The sequence below is a fragment of the Oncorhynchus mykiss genome, chromosome 19 (assembly GCF_013265735.2).
Source record: "Oncorhynchus mykiss isolate Arlee chromosome 19, USDA_OmykA_1.1, whole genome shotgun sequence".
Classification (NCBI taxonomy): Eukaryota; Metazoa; Chordata; class Actinopteri; order Salmoniformes; family Salmonidae; genus Oncorhynchus; species Oncorhynchus mykiss.
Genome location: NC_048583.1, coordinates 35,907,406 through 35,928,738, shown reverse-complemented (window position 1 = coordinate 35,928,738; position 21,333 = coordinate 35,907,406). Strand labels below are relative to the sequence as shown.

At 42.0% G+C, this 21,333-nt stretch overlaps 1 protein-coding gene across 1 annotated transcript in view; it reads left to right on the top strand.

The window, feature by feature from the left end:
• The window catches only part of zgc:174356 (uncharacterized protein LOC100137120 homolog), a 39,778-nt gene that overhangs the window by 6,651 nt on the left and 11,794 nt on the right, over positions 1 to 21,333 (top strand). The window contains exons 4-6 of the mRNA XM_021574064.2: positions 1,178 to 1,316; positions 2,942 to 3,025; positions 6,861 to 7,017. Coding sequence (XP_021429739.2) covers positions 1,178 to 1,316; positions 2,942 to 3,025; positions 6,861 to 7,017 — 380 coding nt within the window. The remainder of the gene's footprint in view (positions 1 to 1,177; positions 1,317 to 2,941; positions 3,026 to 6,860; positions 7,018 to 21,333) is intronic.

The window sequence follows — 21,333 nt, the reverse complement described above, 5'->3', positions numbered from 1 at the left end:
GCCACAGGGGCTCTCAGAACGCTCTGCTGCCTTTTGTTGGGCTGACTCTGAGGCAGGCAGCCGCATCGATTTGGAGGAGGAGGTGTATTATGTCCGTAGTCTATGGGGGATGTCTGAGTGTTGCTTCTTGCCCTCTGCTACAAACATACTTTAATTACCAACAGATGAAAGACTTCAGAAGGGGGAAAAACTACAGGGTTTGTTTTTAGCTCTCGGGATTCAAACAGGGAAAGTTGAAAAAACAAGGGAGCGCTCGGGGAATTAGGAGGAGAAAATGAGCAGCTTGTAGCCTCGGCTAAACTAACACAGGTAATCCATCCCCAATATTAATGTTAGTTACATAATAGAATATCAAAGGGTTATGGAATTGTCAATAATGTATTACTTCTCCTCCGTAGCAGGTCTGGGAGGGCAGCAGGGGTGGGTTCACGGCTCCTCTCCTTGAGGTAGCTTTTAATAATTGGCTTAAAGGTTGAGAATGAGATTGACTTGTAATTAGGGCAGAGCAGAGTTCCCTAAGAATGATTAAACACCACAAACGCCACAAGCTGTAATGAGTTGATTGAAGTAAAAACATAGAGAGCTGACCTTCTCAGGGAAACGTTTATGCATTCCTATTATGTTTCCTAGTGTAGATTTGAGACTGCTGGTGAGGGAGGGGGGATGAGGACACTGGCAACTTGTCACCCTGAGCTGGACGGGATAATTAAATCAAATCTGTCAGCTTTTAGACAAAGAGGGCAAATGAGTCACATTACACACAGGCACTCTGACGGGCGCACACACACACTCTGGCGTGAAGTGTATGCACGCACATATATAGCCTACACACACGTACATAAATATACATGTTTGTTTTTTTGACACAATCTCTAAAGGTTAATTGATGCAGTGTTTTGGCTAACTAAGGAATGCGGTTCAAACATATAATGACTCGTTGTAGAACAAAAGCCAAACAGCAAACTTTCCCAAATTACCCCAAATTGTGTTTTTAGGAGCGACCAGTAAATTGATTGCCCAACTGTAATTGCAGATTGTTAATTGTTAGGAATAATAGACTCTATGATCCCATCACTCAATGTATCCAATTCATTCAACTTCCAATCAAGCATTAAACAATCATTAATATGCAATAAGAAGTAAATAATGTCTAAAGGTATGTAATGTTTTGTCCTAGGGGTTTACCCTGCTGGGGATCTTCCCACTGCTTATGAGAGTGGTAGGAGAGATGACTCTGGCCAAAGTGAGTGTTCTCTTCAGGACAGCAGGCTTAGTTCTAATGGCCTTCTCCACTAACACATGGATGGTGTTTTTAGGTGAGGGGACCTATGCACGGATTGATGATGTACTGAACTAATATGAAATTCTGGGCCGCTATTCACAAAGTGTTTTAAGAATATGGATAGTTCAGCACTCCTACTCTGAGACACTATGAATAAAATCCCTGACGTTTTCTCAAATATAAAAGTTTTGGTGCCTTACCGTCCCCCTGTAGAGTTACCGTCCTCCTGTAGAGGTACCCTCCTGCAGGCTTTTGCTCCAACCCTAATCTAACACACTTGATTCTAGGAATTGGCTACCCACCAGGACCCTGATTGGCTGTATCAGATGTGTTACAGCAGGGATGGAGTAAGCATGTAGATGCAGGGCCTTTCCCTCTCTGGGAGGAGGGTGGCCACCCCTAGTATAAAATAAAAAAACATTTGAAAGGTTTCATGCAGAGACCTTCGTAACTGATGAGGTTAAGACTGCAACGTTACAGTACAGGCTGGATTGGATTTTAGCCAGGAGTTGTTGTGATGATGTAACACACTTAGACACTCCTGTGCTTTAATTTAAAAGAGACACAAATCCTTTTGCCTTGGAATATGTAAAGTTGTCATTTTCCTGACGAGCTGCTTAAACACGGACTCCTTTAGGATAACAGTGCATTGTGCCAGCCTAGTGGTCAGACAGGCTTTTGAGACCGAGGAAGATGTACAGGATAGGTATTGATATCCTTAATTAAATAAATAGTTGTGGAAATTGTTATTCTAATCAACGTGGAGGTGGACTAAAGCATTTTAGAGGGGAGATGAGTGGTGTGACCACACACACACACTTAAGCATTATGTGAATAATTAGCTGCAACCTCACCAGATATCTGCATTCTGCTCTCTTCCTTTGTCTGGAATAATGAGGGTTAGCACGCTGGTACAGCTTCAGAGTCATCACCCCCATTTCCATAGCCAGGCAGGAGTTGGTTCGTCTGACTGCATGTTTTAAAGCTGCAATATGTGACTTTTTGGGGGTGCTATTTCTATGCTTCCCATTCTTTATCTTTTACTTTCGGTTTTGTACACCAGCTTCTAACAGCTGAAAATACAAATGTTTGGTTATGGTAAATTAGGCCAACTATTTGAATTTTAGCCACCAGGAAATTACAGAGCCTTTTCTGCGTAGTGCACCTTTTAAGTAACAAACATAATAAGTACATATACAGCACACTTACATGCGCGCACACACACATCCTCATTTGTGATGATTAGGCTTTAAACTGTATTCTAATAAAGGAGAATGCAATGCCTTACCCTCACCTCCCCTTTAACGAGCCTGAGCTTAATAACATCAACCTTATCTCATAGATAATGCAGTTTATTGGCTAATATGTCTCATAGTTTTTTAATGTAACTTTTGTCTTGTTCTGCTCTATCCTGTCTGTCCTCCTCTGTCCTGTCGGTCCTGTCTGTCCTTCTGTCCCGTCTGTCCTCTTCTGGGTTGTATGTCCTCCTTTCCCGTCTGCCCTCATGTCATGTTTGCCCTCTTGACCTGTCTGTCGCCCTGTCCTGTCTGTCCCCTGTCCCATCTGCCCATTTGTCCTGTCCTCCTGTTCTGTCCTCTCTGTCCTCATTTTGTTCTGTCTGTCCTCCCCTGCCATTTCCTGTCTCTCCCTTCCCCCCAGTGGCTGTGGTGTCTGCCCCTGCTGGCATCACTCAGGCTGTCATTCGCTCTCTGTCCTCCACCATCGTAGAGCCAGACGAACAAGGTGGGTCTTGAGCTCCACCACATTTGCTCCATCACATTTGACTTATAAAGCCCTTTTACATCAAGTGTTCACAAAGTGCCTCACAGTAACCTGACCTAGCCCCCTAAAGAGCAAGCGGAATAAGTTGCAAGGCGTACCTTACATTACACTTCAACGTGACTGAAATGAAGAGACAGTTTAACATTGGACTTTTGACCCAGAATGTTCCCTGTTCCTCAAGTCCAACTCCTGAGAGAAATCTGCATGTTATTATATTTTGATGAACCTTGACATCCTCAGCATAGAGAAAAGGGCCAGCAGCCTCGTGGATATTCCGTGTTCTCCGTAAGTCCATCATGGCCACATCAGAGAATGGTTGGATGAACAAATGATGCACAGTAACATTTTGTTATTCCTTTCTCTTATTCAGTCATTTTATTGAAACAATACTATGTAGAATGTATACCTGCATTGAAAGATTGGTAACATTTTGTATTATTTCTCAAATCATTGCACCACTAGTAATGATACTGTTCTTGCAGGCAAAATAACATTGAATAGCAATCAAGATTTTCAAGAGTTAAATAGATACCTGGTCTAGATACTTAGCTACTGAAATGCCCCTGTATAATTATGTGAAATGCAAAGCCTGCTGTTGCATTTATGTACAACCTGTACCGTTTGTTCATGTAAGAAACAACATGTTTTGTTTTCCCATTGTTTTTATTCTGAAGGAAGGTTGCACTGCCACTTTTAAGTTGACATGAAAAAGTATGTAGCTAGCAGCCAGTCTCTCTCGCTCTCTCTCGCTCTCTCTCGCTCTCTCTCGCTCTCTCTCTCTCTCTCTCTCTGATCAATAAGTATTCCATGTTGGAACCACTTAAGATTTCCCTCCCTCCCTCTGCTCCATATTCATCTTATGTATCTCTTGTTGGTACTGTAAGCACAGTCACAACATCACAGAGCAATACTATGTCATTCATGATGGCGCCGGAGGGTAGGGCTGCCATCTTATCGACTCTCAACCAATCATGCTATTTATTTATTTTTGCGCTGTTCGTAACTTGTTTTGTACATAATGTTGCTGTTATGACCGAAAAGAGGTTCTGGACATCAGAACCCGGGATTATTCACCTCAAATTGGACATAAGCAAACAGGAAAAAACTCATCCAGAGGCGGCTCTCTTAGTGGCCGGTGACTTTAATGCAGAGAAACTTAAATTAGTATGTAAAATGTGCAACCAGAGGGGAAAAAATTCTAGACCACATTTACTCCACACACAGAGACGTATACAAAGCTCTCCCTCGCCCTTCATTTGACAAATCTGACCATAACTCTATCCTCCTGATTCCTGCTTACAAGTCAAATTAAAGCAGGACGCAAAAGTGACTCGGTATATAAAAAAAGTGGTCAGATGAGCAGATGCTAAACTACAGGACTGTTTTGCTAGCATAGACTGGAATATGCTCTGAGATTCTGCCGATAGCATTGAGGAGTATACCACATCGGTCACTGGCTTTATCAATAAGTGCATAGAGAACGTCGTCCACAGAGAGACTGTACGTACATACCCCAACCAGAGGCCATGGATTACAGGCAACATTCGCACTGAGCTAAAGGGTAGAGCTGCCGTTTTCAAGGAGTGGGACTCTAACCCGGAAGCTTATAAGAAATCCTGCAGGGCTTGCAAACTATTACAGACTACAAAGGAAAGCACAGCCGATCACTGCCCAGTGGCACGAGCCTACCAGACAAACTAAACTTCTATGCTCGCTTCGAGTCAAGTAACACTGAAACATGCACGAGAACATCAGCTGTTCCGGATGACTGCGTGATCATGCTCTCTGCAGCCGATGTGAGTAAGACCTTTTTAAATAGGTCAACATTCATAGGGCCGCTGGGCCAGACGGATTACCAGGACGTGTACTCCGAGCATGCGCTGACCAACTGGCAAGTGTCTTCACTGACATGTTCAACCTCTCCCTGTCTGAGTCTGTAATACCAACATGTTTTAAGCAGACCACCTAAATGACTACCAAACCATAGCACTCGCGTCTGTAGCCATGAAATGCTTTGAAAGGCTGGTCATGGCTCACATCAACACCATTATCCCAGAAACCCTAGACCCATTCCAATTTGCATACCGAACCAACAGATACACAGATGATGCAATCTCTATTGCACTCCACACTGCCCTTTCCCACATGGACAAAAGCAACACCTATGTGAGAATGCTATTCATTGACTACAGCTCAGCGTTCAACACCATAGTGCCCTTTAAGCTCATCACTAAGCTAATGACCCTGGGACTAAATACCACGCTCTGCAACTGGAACCGAGACTTCCTGACGGGCCGCCCCTAGGTGGTAAGGGTAGGTAACAACACATCCGCCACGCTGATCCTCAACATGGGGGCCCCTCAGGGGTGCGTGCTCAGTCCCCTTCTGTACTCCCTGTTCACTCATTACTGCATGGCCAGGTATGACTCCAACACTATCATTTAAGTTTGCTGATGACACAACAGTGGTAGGCCTGATCACCGAAAACGATGAGACAGTCTATAGGGAGGAGGTCAGAGACTTAATCGTGTGGTGCAAGGACAACAACCTCTCCCTCAACATGATCAAGACTAAGTAGATGAATGTGGACTACAGGAAAAGGAGGACCGAGCACGCCCCCATTCTCATCGATGGGGCTGTAGTGGAGCAGGTTGAGAGCTTCAATTTCCTTGGCGTCCACATCACCAACAAACTAACATGGTCCAAGCACACCATGACAGTCATGAAGAAGGCACAACAAAACCTATTCCCCCTCAGGAGACTGAAAAGATTTGGCACGGGTCCTCAGATCCTCAAAAGGTTCTACAGCTGCACCATCCTGACTGGTTGCATTCCTGCCTGGTATTGCAACTGCTCGGCCTCCGATCGCAAGGCACTACAGAGGGTAATGTGTACGGCCCAGTATCGGGGCCAAGCTTCCTGCCATCCAGGACCTCTATACCAGGCGATGTCAGAGGAAGGCCCTAAAATTGTCTAAGACTCCAGTAGCCCTTGTCATAGACTGTTCTCTCTGCTACCGCATGGCAAGCGGTACCGGAGCGCCAAGTCTAGGTCCAATAGGCTTCTAAACAGCCTCTTCCCCCAAGCCATAAGACTCCTGAACAGCTAATCAAATGGCTACCCAGACTATTTGCACCCCTCTCTACGCTGCTGCTACTCTGTTATTATCTATGTATAGCCACCTTAATAACCCTACCTGCATGTACATAATTACCTCGATACCGGTGCCCCCGCATATTGACTCTGTACCGGTACCCCCTGTATATAGCCCTGCTATTGTTATTTACTGCTGCTCTTTTAATTATTTGGTTTTCTCTTTTTTTGTGGTATTTTCTTAACTGCATTGTTGGTTAATCTCTTGTAAGTAAGTATTTCACTGTAAGGTCTACTACACCTGTTGTATTCAGTACATGTGACAAATACACAATGATATCAAATCAAATTTTGTCTTCATGTTCAAAGTTATTCAACCTGGACTGTGTGTACTTAAACAATGCTTTCAATGAAAGTACAGACATCTGAAAACATTACATATTTAAACCTCTGTTGGTAGTCTAAACTCTTCTTTTCTAGGGTAGTCAACTATTTGCTTTTACAGTCACACCAAAAAAACTCATTTGTAACACAGAAATCAATGCTTAGAATAATTTGTGTCTTCAAACTTAGAACAACTGAAAACTCAGAGCTTTATATTTGGAGAGTTTCAACAACTATTGCAACGTTCATGAGTTCAGTTGATGGAACTCTGTCAACGTAAGGCTCTGCATAAACCCGTGTTTCTTTTGTGACCCTGCAGGTGCAATGTTCTCCTTCTCTGCGTCTGTGGAGACCACATGTATTATGTTTGCAGCGGTGATGTTTAATGGCCTGTTCCCTCTGACCCTGCCCACCTTCCCTGGCATGCCCTTCATCGTCATGGCAGGCTTCACACTCATCATCTTCATCTTAATGCAGTAAGTCACCTGCCTGTTGTCTTTATATAACTTATTGATAACCATTTAACAAAAAAATGTTACAATGAAATACCATGGTTTAGCAATCAGAATTCTTCAAACTTCTTCAGTTGTCAGAAAGTGTCTGTCTTTGACACGCGATGATTCAAGTCTTTGCATGGACGTGCAGTCTATGAGAAGAATAAAGATCGATAAGGAGTCATATGTATAGATGTAGGATCTTCATTTAATCACCCTGTTGCAGGAGAACTTTCCTGCAATGCAGGAAATGTAAAACTTATAGTGCATTTGAGGTTTAAAAAGGCTTTAGAAGTTTGTAATTTCCTCTTCAGAAATTTTACTTAATTCTCCCTTATGAAAAATGTGTCAACCCATACAAAACTGCACTTGAATTATAATCCACGTAATAATTCACAGTTCCTATTGTTGCAGGTTTAAATTGGCTCAAATGAAGATCCTACATGTGTACTGAAGGTTTTCAGACCCCTTGACCTTCTCCACATTTTGTTACATTACAGCCTTATTCTAAAATGTATTAAATCTTTTTTTATTTTCAATCTAAACAGAATACCCCATAATTAAAAAATCTAAAACATGTTTAGACATTTTTGCTAATTTATTAAAAATAAAAACCAATCACATTTTACATAAGTATTCAGACCCTTTACACAGTACTTTGTTGAAGCACCAAGCGATTACAGCCTCGAGTATTCTTGGGTATGACGCTAAAAGTTTGGCACACCTGTATTTGGGGAGTTTCTCCCATTTTTCTTTGCAGATCCTCTCAAGCTCTGTCAGGTTGGATGGGGAGCATTACTGCTCAGCTATTTTCAGGTCTCTCCAGAGAGGTTAGATCATGTTCAAGTCCGGGTTCTGGCTGGACCACTCAAGGACATTCCGAGACTTGTCCCGAAGCCACTCCTGCGTTGTCTTGGCTGTGTGCTTAGAGTCGTTGTCCTGCTGGAAGTCGAACCTTCACCCCACTCTGAGATCCTGGACCCTCTGGAGCAGGTTTTGATCAAGGATCTCTCTGTACTTTGCTCCATTCATCTTTGCCTCGAACCTGCTAGTCTCCCATTACCTGCCAGTGAAAACCACCCCCACAGCATAATGCTGTCACCACCTTGCTTCACTGTAGGGATGGTGCCAGGTTTCTTCCAGACGTGACGCTTGGAATTCAGGCCAAAGAGTTCAATCTTGGTTTCATCAGACCAGAGAATCTTATTTCTCATGGTCAGAGTCCTTTAGGTGCCTTTTGGCAAACTCTTAGCGGGCTGGTTGTACTTCTGGAAGGTTCTCCTTTTTTGGCCAGCTCCAGCAAGAGTCTTTGCGTTTCCAAAGTTCTTCCATTTAAAAATGTTGGAGGCCACTGTGTTTCTAGGGGACTTTCAATGCTTTCAATCCATCCTGTGATCTGTGCCTTGACGCAATCCTGTCTCGGTGCTCTACGGACAATTCCTTCAACCCCATTGCTTGGTTTTTGCACTGACATGCACTATCAACTGTGGAACCATATAGACAGGTGTGTGTCTTTTCCAAATCATGTCTAATCAATTGAATTTACCACAGGTGGACAAGTTGTAGAAGCATCTCAAGGATGATCAATGGAAACAGGATGCACCTGAGCTCAATTTTGAGACTCATAGCAAAGGGACTGAATACTTATGTAATGAAGGTATTTTGTATATTAAAAAAAAGTTGTATATACATTTGCAAAAATGTCTAAACCTGTTTTCGCTTTGTCATTATGGGGTTTGTTTGTATATTTTAGAAAAACGTATATATTTAATCAATTTTAGAATAAGGCTGTATAGTAACAAAATGTGGAACAAGTCAAGGGGTCTGAATACTTTCTGAATGCACTGTACGTAGTAAAAAAATGCAGGTTTAGCTGCAGTCACTTTGGTTGAAGGGGACATAAAGGCAATTAACATTTTCAAAAGGTTAATTGTTCAAGGGTTTCTCAAAATTGTATGATTATTACTCCAAATGAAAGTATTTTCAAAAGGGCAATAAGGAATTAAGATTACATTTACTAACATAACATGCCGCTAACCGATAGTTTTGTGGTCAATTTGGTCTTTTAACTTTTTTTCAGACACTTAAGTAATCTTCACTTGAATAGACTTTTGATTACTTCAGTAATTCATTTCCTAGAATGTGTGTGTGTGATTTGAATTAACAATGGAGAAAGTAATCATAGTACAATATGGTATAATTGTAGTGAGGAGGAATCATCGCTACTGGATGAATGTAATTTAATTTCCTGGGTGTGGGTTGCTTGCTGATAGGTATTAGGTTTCTATTCATGGGGAGTGAACCGTTTAGTCTGAAGCTGAGATGGGTATCCACTTTTAAATAGATTTTATTGATTTTGTAATTTAATTGATTAATTCTATTCACTTACTTTTGAGCTGTTACTTGAATGTTGAATTCCATACAGGACCGTCGGTCTCCATGCCTGTACCTTTCTATTCTATGCATGGACATGAAGTAAATGGCTATAAATGAAAGCCTGTAGTCTGTTTAGCTCTTTCTATCTGCCACAATACCAGGGAACAGGGTGGTCCAACAAATATCACTATTTTGCCCTACCATGTTGTTCAACATCAGCCATAGGTTTTGCTTTAGTGTAGCAACACAGTACAGAAACGTAATATAATTTAATGGTGTCAACACAACGTCAAACTCATGTAAGGAAATGTATGAATCATACAGTAGTATACCAATTACATTTAACATTTGAGTCATTTAGCAGACTCTCTTAGCCAGAGTGACTTATGGGAGAAATGGCCTTTCTCAAGTGCACCTCAACAGATGTTTCAGCTAGTTGTGTTCTTCGGCTTGCAAGCCTCCCACTTTTTCCCCCAAACATAACGATGGTCATTATGGCCAAACAGTTCTATTTTTGTTTCATCAGACCATAGGACATTTCTCCAAAAAGTATGATCTTTGTCCACATGTGCAGTTTGAAACCATAGTCTGTTTTTTTTTATGGCGGTTTTGGAGCAGTGGCTTCTTCCTTGCTGAGCGGCCTTTCAGGTTATGTGATATAGATACTTTTGTACCTGTTTCCTCCAGCATCTTCACAAGGTCCTTTGCTGTTGTTCTGGGATTGATTTGCACTTTTCGCACCAAAGAACGTTTATCTCTAGGAGACAGAACGCGTCTCCTTCCTGAGCGGTATGACGGCTGCCTGGTCCCATGGTGTTTATACTTGCGTACTATTGTTTGTACAGATGAACGTGGTACCTTCAGGCATTTGGAAATTGCTCCCAAGGATGAACCAGACTTGTGGAGGTGTACAATTTTTATCTGCTGTCTTGGCTGATTTCTTTTGATTTTAACCATGATGTCAAGCAAAGAGGCACAGAGTTTGAAGGTAGGCCTTGAAATACATCCACAGGTACACCTCCAATTGACTCAAATTATGTCAATTAGCCTATCTTCTAAAGCCATGACATCATTTTCTGGAATTTTCCAAGCTGTTTAAAGGCACAGTCAACTTAGTGTATGTAAACTTCGGACCCACTGGAATTGTGATACAGTGTATTATAAATGAAACAATCTGTCTGTAAACAATTGTTGGAAAAAGTACTTGTCATGCACAAAGTAGATGTCCTAACTAGTGAACAAATCACAGATGTAGGGTGCTGTGCTGTGGAATTTTCTTTTGTAATTTGATGTTGGCTGTGTTGGAATTCTAGAAGTAGAAGTAATGACAGGTTATGGATGATCAGCGGTTTCCCTAGGCGCCGACCAAATCGAATCAAACTATTTGTCACATGCACAGAATACAAGTGTAGACTTTACAGTGAAACGCTTACTTTACAAGCCCTTAACCAACAGTGCAGTTCAAGAAGAGTTAAGATAATGTTTACCAAGTTGACTAAAATAAAAAGTAATAATAAAAAGTAACACAATAAGAATAACAGTAATCGGCAAAACGGCCATTAACAGATCAATTGGCAATCGGATACTTTTTCCACTTCATAAATGAACTTGGCTTCTTTTCATGTATTTAAAAGTTTCAATTCTCTAGTCAGAAAAGTCCATATAGCCTTCTCCCCCTAGAGTGAATGAAATGATGCATCTTCTAGTGATCTATTGACAGGGCTTATACAAATGGAGCGATGACAGGGAAACTCTGCTGGTTTGTCAATCTGCTGCCTGTCCCGCCTCTCGGTACCTGTGTTATTTTTGTGCACTGTGGTTGGCTGCAGTCAAATTTATTTTCAGAGAGAAGAGAAAGCATGATGCTTCTTCGTCTCCTGTGAGTCAATTTATACGTCCCATGTAATGTAAGTGGTAACGATGAGTTGAAATCCACTTAATTCTCGTTTTGTGGCACATTCATTTATTTTGCGTGTTTAATTTAGCAAGCCACAGAGTTGGGCCACATAGGCTATTTACTGTGTTTACTGTGCTTTGATTGTGTTGACTAGATTATGAAAGGTGCCGAACTGAATAAAGTCAAACTCCTATATCCCTTTGCTATTCATAAATCAAACAACGTAGTTATATGTCCATGGTATCGCGTCGGGACAAGTAAACTAAAGATCTTGTGTGTATTTTCTTAGGATTCAAGCTCATGTCGAGATTTTCCAGTGACCACTAAAGTGACGTCAGTGTAGCCTAGTGATGGGTTGTTTGTGAACGAACAGCTATTTTTGAATGTCTCTTTTAGGTGAATGTCAGGAACCGAATTGCATAGGTGAGAGGACCATTAGTTTGGCTCCCTAATTTGCATAATGGTAGGCTATTACTGTTTTTCAGTGATTATCTGTAGATAAATTATGAAAACATTCGAGGAAGATGTTGAATCCTCACTGAAGGAACAATAGGTAGTGGAGAGAGCCTCATTCTGGACCAAAATATGATTTAAAAAAACATAACATTGACGGTTATAAAAGCTAATGATAATTATATGGTATTATTAAAGATATTGATATAGGCCTACTGATTTGAATGAAGTGCTGACTATGGAGTTGTCAATTGTTGCTTTCTGTGTAGCAAAGCCCATGTTTAACAACTGCTTCTTTCTTCATTCATACCTGTAGGTCTATTCATGAAAGCATGACTTTGTATAAAAGTGTGGGTGCAACACTATGGTGGGAGTCTGGGGGTCACCCCCTGAAAACCAGTTTCCTGCAATTCTATATTGTTTTGTAAACACGGAATGTATGTTTACTTGATTGAATACAGCCTCATTTCTTAGGTTTTTGCCTCAATAAATGTAATTATTGTAATTATTATTATTATTATTATTATTATTATTTTGGGGGGGGCTATTCCCACCCACAATAATTGATTGACGGGTCTGAAACCATACCAACTCTGTGACTGACAAACATCCTGCCCCCTCCCCTGACAATCCCAATCACAGTGATTGATTGACAGGTCAAACTGATTGACAGGCCAAAGAGAGAGTTCACCCAAATAAAAAAAAATGACACATTGGTTTGCTTACCCTTAGTGTCCACAGCCACAGAGCCTATAAAATACAGAATTTGAAAAACAAACATCATTGAGGCAATTCATAACTTGCAATATAATGGTAGAAATGAATATCTTGAATATCAATAGAAGACAGGTTTATTGTTAAAAATGGTTATCTTACTTAGAAAATAGTCCTGATCATACAGTATAGATGTAGGCAATATCCCAAACAACTAACAACACACTGAATTCATGCATTTTCAGTCATTTAAATGTTTGTCTTTCTACACAATACCACAATTCATTTTACCAAACTGGGAGATTAAGTTGTTCAAGCATTCAATCATTTTGCTGTGTATTTCAGATGGAATCATGGCATTATAATGTATCAGAGGCCACCAAAATAGGGCTGTATACCTTGTGCAGTGTGCATGCATGGGTGGGTGACTAGCTGGAGACCACATTTTGAGAGACGTGCTGACAAAAGCAGGTTGTAATTTTCTTTGGATTTGCAATACAAATACAGAAATGTTCTTTGTTGAAATCAACATGTTTCATAATCAAAATATTGAATCCCATGGAGAGAGGTTAATTTCTAACAAGACACAATACACCATTTATAGACAATGCATACAATGAAGCAGCTTGTACTGTAGTATTCTTCCAAGATGTTGTGTTAGTGAGAGAGAGAAAGAAACAGTGAGCGAGGGAGGGAGCAAAATAAAGAGTGCACATGTCTTCCTAGTTTTGACCCCTTGGAATACTGATGAGAAAGAGGAGGACGATGAAAGGGAATCAGTGAAGACGATGACAAATTCAGTGGAGAAGAATGAGAGACCATGCAGTCTGTCTGGTATTGGGTGCACGTAACAACATGCACTGATATGAGAGAGACCGAGAGACAGACAGAGGGAGAGAGCGATTTAATCCAACCATCAAAGACTGTCTTCTATTGACTCTGAATGTATTTTCGATTTTAGATGGAACCAAATTAGATATTGTAATTCTGAACCAGCTTTTTGAGACCTGTTTTGGTGTCTAGCGTGATCAGACGAGGTTGGTTTTGTTGTGAAAGTAAACGGGAGGGATGGAGTTGGTATGAAATGTGTGTTTTTACCACTCAGAAAAAGACTGAACCAACCCGCAGTATACGGTGCATTCGTAAAGTATTCAGACCCCTTGGCTTTTTCCACATTTTGTTACGTTACAGCCTTATTCTCAAATGGATGAAATTGTCCCCCCACCCCATCAATGTATACACAATACCCCATAATGACAAAGAAAAATAACTGGTTTTTAGACATTTTTGGAAATGTATTTAAAAAAATAAAATAAAATGTTTAACATTTGCATAAGTATTCAGACCCTTTACTCAGTACTTTGTTGAAGCACCTTTGGCAGTGATTACAGCCTCAGGTCTTCTTGGTTATGACTCTACAAGCTTGGTACACCTGTATTTGGAGAGTTTCTCACATTCTTCTCTGCAGATCCTCTCAAGCTCTCCGGTTAGATGGGGAGCATCGGCTGCACAGCTATTTTCAGGTCTCTCCAGAGATATTAGATTGGGTTCAAGTCCGGGCTCTAGCTGGGCCACTCAAGGACATTCCGAGACTTGTCCCGAAGTCTCTCCTGCGTTGTCTTGGCTGTGTGCTTAGGGTCGTTGTCCTGTTGAAAGGTGAATCTTCACCCTAGTCTGAGGTCCTTAGCGCTCTGGAGCAGGTTTTCATCAAGGATTTCTCTGTACTTTGCTCTGATCATCTTTGCCTCGATCCTGATTAGTCTCCCAGTCTCTGCCGCTAAAAAACATCCCTACAGCATGGTGCTGCCACCACTATGCTTCTCTGTAGGGATGGTGCCAGGTTTCCTCCAAACGTGACACTTGGCATTCAAGCCAAAGTCTTCAATCTTGGTTTCATCATACCAGAGATCTTTGTTGCAAGATGGCGCCGATAAAGATGGCAGCTTCGCTTCAAGTCCTTAGGAAACTGTGCAGTATTTAATTTGATATGTATTATTTATGACATTGTTAGCCCAGAAAACTTTAAATGTTATTATATACAACTGAGAGGAACTATTGGATATCAGAGAGACGTGAACTTACCAGCACAACCAGCACTACGACCAGGAATACAACTTTCCCAAAGCGGATCATTTGTCTGTATCTTCCACGGCATTTGAACTGATTCCAGAGGCCGACCCAAAACAACGCCGCCGGAAGAGATTGTCCCAGAGCGGTCTTCTATTTAGGCTTCGGGATGCGCACACACCACCTACCGCTCCCAAGTATATTACTCACTATTGTCCAGTCCCTAGTTAACAAAGTCGACGTAATCTGGGTAAGAGTTGCTTTCCAAAGAGATTTCCGGGATTGTAATATACATGCTGTCGGAGTCCATACAGCCAAGTAATTTTAGTGCATCGCACCGACAGAAATGAACATCTCTCCGGTAAGGGGGAGGTGTATGTTTCATGATTAACTACTCACGGTGTAATTGTAACAACATACAGGAACCCAAGTCCTTTTGTTCACCTGACCTAGAATTCCTCACAATCAAATTCCAACTGTATTATCTCCCACGAGAACTGTCCTCGGTTATTGTCACGGCTGTGTTTATCCCCCCGCAAGTGGATACCAAGACGTCCATCAGGGAACTTCACTGGACTTTATGCAAACTGAAAACCATATATATTGAGGCTGCATTTATTGTAGCTTGGGATTTTAACAATGCTAATTTGAGAACAAGGCTACCTAAATGCTATCAGCATATCGATTGTTATTCACGAGCAAGTAACACACTCGACTATTGCTACTCTAACTTCCGCAATGCATACAAGGCCCTCCCAGCCCTCCTTTTGGCAAATCTGAAAAATATTCCATCTTGTTGCTCCCCTCCTATAGGCAGAAACTAAAACAGGAAGCGCCCGTACTTAGGTCTATCCAATGCTGGTCTGACCAATCGGATTCCTCACTTCAAGATTGCTTCGATCACGTGGACTGGGATATGTTCCGTGTAGCCTCCAATAATAACATTACGTATACGCTGACTCGGTGAGCGAGTTTATAAGGAAGTGTATAGGAGATGTTGTACCCACTGTAAGGATGGGTATCGTTAAGATTTTAACGGTATTACTACTCTTACCAATACTGCTTATCGATCCGGTACTGTAACGGTATTCTTATTGGTTTGTTTTCCGTAATTTTTTACGGAAAAAAAACGAAACATTAAGAACAGAATTAACATAGCTTTTTTTCTGAAATGTAAAATAACAATTATTTACAGCTAAAGAAACAGGAATGGTTCGAATAAATCACTATTAAAGACTAATGTTGTGATGTGTAACGGCAGATTTCCTCTTCATCTGAAGAGGTGTAGCAGGGATCGGACCAAAACGCAGTGTCCATATCGTTTATTATAAAACATAAACTGAACACTAAGAAATACAAAACAATAAATGTGAACATAAACGAAAACCAAACTGAAACAGTCCCGGGGGGTGACAGACACGGAAACAAGCACCCACAAACCAAGAGTGAAACCCAGGCTACCTAAGTATGATTCTCAATCAGAGACAACTAACGACACCTGCCTCTGATTGAGAACCATACTAGGCCGAAACAGAAACCTAAACATAGAAACACAAAACATAGACTGCCCACCCCAACTCACGCCCTGACCATACTAAATAAAGACAAAACAAAGGAAAATAAAGGTCAGAACGTGACATGATGATGGAAATGTAAAACAAATGAAATGAAATTTTCCTGCGAAAGAAAATAGTGGTATAGAGCAACATGGGTGGAGCTTGAAGGTAGGCTGCAAAAGGACTAGCAGTTCTTCTGGAGAATTTCAGAATAATAATTTAATAGATTGAACTGGCTTCTTACCAAGGAGCTGCCGCATTTCCTTCAAGACTGTTTTGGACATCGATCACTTGAACTACACGACCACTGCTCTGATTTAACAATGGAATTCATTTTGTAGATTTTCTGCACTGCCAGATTACATGTGTGCACAAAGCATCCTATTTTTTAGGATGTGTAACCTTTTGATGGCAACATCTATATTGCCAGCATTATTAACAGTCACAGCTACAATCTTGCTCGGCTCTATCTCAAACTCTTCCAGAATGTCTGAGATCTCCTCTGCCACTACTTCGCCAGTTTGCGATTTGTACTCTGCCCTGGTGTGGAGGACCTTCTGTTTTAAACTGTCCAGGCTTGTGTAGTGCACTGTAACAGTGAGAGAGTGGTCCTGACAGAGACTGGTGTAGAATGTGATGACCAGCTTTGGCAGGTCCTTCAGCTCAGTGATCATATTGGCCTTTTCTACACCATACCAGGTAGGAATGAATGTGTCACTGAGGTAACTCCTGGAGGGAGGGGTATATTTGGCGTTGTGCCTTGTCATTGTGTTGTTGTGTATTGTGGAGTGATGGGACTAACATACAACCCTTTTATACTACTATAACCTAAAAATGAATACAACTCAATATTTACTGACTGACTGTTACCTAAAGGCCTTGGACTCCACTGTGTCAAAGGGGTCTAGGCCTTTCACTATGAACTTGGTAACGGTTTGGTGGCACTCATTCACCCTCTCCTCAGTCATCCTCACACTATCTGCCAGCGTGAAGGGGCTTTGGGCTTGTCTTTGGCTTGGACCAGCGGTATTAGAGGGAGGAGTGGGTTGGTTCATTGTAGCTGGAACTTTAACAAAAAAGTAGCAAAATCTTTATGGGTGATTATTTAGCTATTGGTGCGTACATAAATTAAATCAGCTGGCTAATGGTTACTTTTGATCATGACCCCATGTTTCTCATAATTGAGTTAACTCCGTGTGTGGGCTCCAGGCTGCTAGCATATATACCGAAAGTAGATCGGGCAACGAGGGATGAACTACGAGCTAGGCAGTCGAAAACTGCATTTCTCTGCCTGTACATGATGCACTTTCCATAGATGTTTGGACAGATTGTTTGTGTTTCCGCCCTTACAAGCAAAAATCTTGTTGCACTTGTGGCCTTTTGAACGTTTAGTTCTCTCCGCCATCGTCGCTAATTAAGGTGTGTGTGTGCGAGACACACACAGGCTCTGCACGAGAGAAGTCTCTCTTCTGGATTGGGAATAGCGAAAATGCTTCATAGACGAATGTCTTCATCTTATTGCAAATTAGAAACGGTTGGTGAGATAATGTGCAAGATAACGTTTATGTAGCAATAATAAATAGGAAAGGTATTTTCTTAATTTCTCCAGTACCAAAAGCAGAACAGATCACATCGGAGCTACAGTCTTTCATAATTTAGCCCTGGGGACTGTTTAATACCTGTGACTATCAAAACCTTCCCTAACTAGAAACGGTGGATTGATGGTAGCATTCGCGCAAGATGAAAGCACGTACCACCATATTCAATCATGGCAAGGCGACTGGAAATATGACTAAATACAAACAGTGTAGTTATTCCCTCCGTAAGGCAATCAAACAAGCAAAGTGTCAGTATAGAGACAAAGTGGAGTCGCAATTCAACAGCTCAAACACAAGACTATTGTGGCAGGGTGTACAGACAATCACGGATTACAAAAAGAAAACCAGCCCCGTCGTGTACATAGACGTCTTGCTTCCAGACAAATTAAACAACGCTTTGAGGAATACACATTGCCACCGAGGCGGCCCGCTACCGAACACTGTGGGCTCTCCTTCTCTGTGGCCATCGTGAGTAAAACATTTTAACCCTCGCAAGGCTGTCGGCCCGGACGGTGTCCCTAGCCGCGTCCTCAGAGCATGCGCAGACCAGCTGGCTGGTGTGTTTACGGACATATTCAATCAATCCCAATCTGCTGTCCCCACATGCTTCAATATGGCCACCATTGTTCCTGTTCCCAAGAAAGCTAAGGTAACAGAACTAAATGACTACCGCCCCGTAGCACTCACTTCTGTCATCATGAAGTGCTTTGAGAGACTAGTCAAGGATCATATCACCTCCACCCTACCTGTCACCCTAGACCCACTTCAATTTGCTTACCGCCCCAATAGGTCCACAGACGATGCAATCGCCATCACACTGCACACTGCCAAATCCCATCTGGACAAGAGGAATACCTACGTGAGAATGCTGTTCATTGACTACAGCTCAGCATTCAACACCATAGTATCCTCCAAACGTATCATTAAGCTTGAGACCCTGGGTCTTGACCCTGCCCTGTGCAACTGGGTCCTGGACTTCCTGATGGGCCGCCCCAGGTGGTGAAGGTAGGAAACAACATCTCCACCGAGCTGATACTCAACACTGGGGCCCCACAAGGGTGTGTTCTCAGCCCCCTCCTGTACTCCTTGTTCACCCACGACTGCATGGCCATGCACGCCTCCAACTCAAACATCAAGTTTGCAGACGATACAACAGTGGTAGGCATGATTACCAACAACGATGAGACAGCCTACAGGGAGGAGGTTGTGGCGGCCCTGAATTTTTCTGAACCGTCTGTGCTTCTCCTTCCAATAGGGCGCTTCCCCTTTAATTCCCAATTAAATAGTGCTTCTCCTTCCAATAGGGCGCTTCCCCTTTAATTCCCAATTAAATAGCCAGCATCAGCTGCGCAAAAGTGGGGTTGTGATGGAGACGTGAATGAGGATGTGTTCAACCCTCAGTTCCGAAGCTTCTCTATTCCGTTTGTTTTGTTGCCTTTTAAAAGTGTGTTTTGTAGCCTAATAGCAAGTTTACCCAGGATCGGATCCACTCTTTGCCTCCGTGGACTACACCTCTCCGTTGTTCTTCGTGGCCTTTCTCCGCTGGAGATATATTGGCGGATTGGATTGTCTGACTGACCGACTGACTACAACCTTTTTGTATACGGTATTTCATTTGTTTTGGAGTGATGTATCTCGTGATGATTTTATGTAGTTAGTTGTAGTTGAGGACTTAAGAGTTGAAACGCTTGATGGTTGTGTGGTAAAATAATTGTTATTTTGATTGTATGATTTGATACTGGGTTTACGCTACACTTGTATGAACGGACAAACATTGCGTGACTAAGGTCACTTGAGTTCCCTGAACTTCTTTACCGGGCTGGACTCTTATTAGGCCTGAGGTACAGGACATTTCTGGAGGAACCAGAGCTCATTGTTTGTTATATTGTTATGTGTATGTGATCATTTATGTTTGTAATACAACCCGCGCAAAATAATACAGTTGTTTTTGAAGTTCTTTCCAATGTTTTAAGGGTTTATGAAAAGTGTATTTCCATCCTTTGGAGACTTTTACATGAGTCCTTTGTATTGGTGTAGACTTGACGGACCAGATGGGACTCATTCCCTCCCAAACCAAAAGGAGAAACCAATGTTTTCTCTGGTAGGCACAAACTACCTGGCACCCCTATAAATAATAACCTCAAGTCAAAATCGTTACAGGGTGAGGGCCCTCGGAGTGTGGTGTCAGGAAAATAACCTCTCACTGAATGTCAGCAAACCAAAAGAGATGATTGTGGACTTCAGGAAACAGCAGAGGGAGCACCCCCCTATCCACATCGATGGGACAGCAGTGGAGAAAGTGGAACGTTTTAAGTTCCTCAGTGTACATATCACCGACAAACTGAAATCGTCCACGGTCACAGACAGTGTGGTGAAAAAGGCACAACAGTGCCTTCAACAGCGCAAAAACAACAGCATCCTGTCGGGATATCTCCAGAGGGTGGTGCGGTCTGCGCAACGCATCACCGGGGGCAAACTACCTGCCCTCCAGGTCCACCCCGCTGAGAGAGAGAGAGAGAGAGAGAGAGATGCGGCTGCCTACCTACAGACTTGATATCATTGGCCACTTTTTAATAAATGGGACACTAGTCACTTTAATATTGCCACTTTAAGAATGTTTACATATCTCGCATTACTCATCTCATATGTATATAATTCACTAGCTATTCTTTACTATCTATTGCATCTTAGCCGCTCTGTCACTGCTCATCCATATATTTTATACTTCTATATTCTTGTCCCATTCCTTTACTGGATTGTGTGGAATTTGTTAGATATTAGGTTTTGTTGTGGAGTTGTTAGATATTACCCGTTAGATACTGCTGTATTGTCGCATCTAGAAGCATAAGCATTTCGCTACACTCGTAATAATATCTGCTAACCATGTGTATATGACCAATAAGATATGATTTGGGATTTGTTTTTCATGGTCAGAGTCCTTTAGGTGCCTTTTGGAAAACTCCAAGCGGGCTGTCATGTACCTTTTTACTGAGGAGTGGCTTCCGTCTGACCACTACCATAAAGGCCTGATTGGTGGAGTGCTGCAGAGATGGTTGTGCTTCTGGAAGGTTCTCCCGTCTCCACAGAGGAACTCTGAAGCTTTGTCAGATTGACCATCGGGTTCTTGGTCACCTCCCTGACCAAAGCCCTTCTCCCCCGATTGCTCAATTTGTCCGAGGTGCCAGCTATAGAAAGAGTCTTGGTGGTTCCAAACTTCTTCCATTTAAGAATGATGGAGGCCACTGTGTTCTTAGGGACCATCAATGCTGCATACATTTTTTTGGTAACCTTCCCCAGATCTGTGCCTCGACACAATTCTGTTTCAGTGCTCTACGGACAATTATTTCGACCTTATGGCTTGGTTCTTGCTCTGACATGCACTGTCAACTGTGCGCTTTTCCAAATCATGTCCAATCAAATTAATTTACCACAGGTGGACTCTAGTTGTAGAAACATCTCAAGGATGATCAATGGAAACAGGATGCATCTGAGCTCAATTTCGAGTCTCATAGCAAAGAGTCTGAATAATTATGTAAATAAAGTTTTATGTTTTAATACAACCTCTTTTCACTTTGTCATTATGGGGTATTGTGTGTAGATTGATGGAAAAAATGTTTAATCAATTTTAGAATAAGGC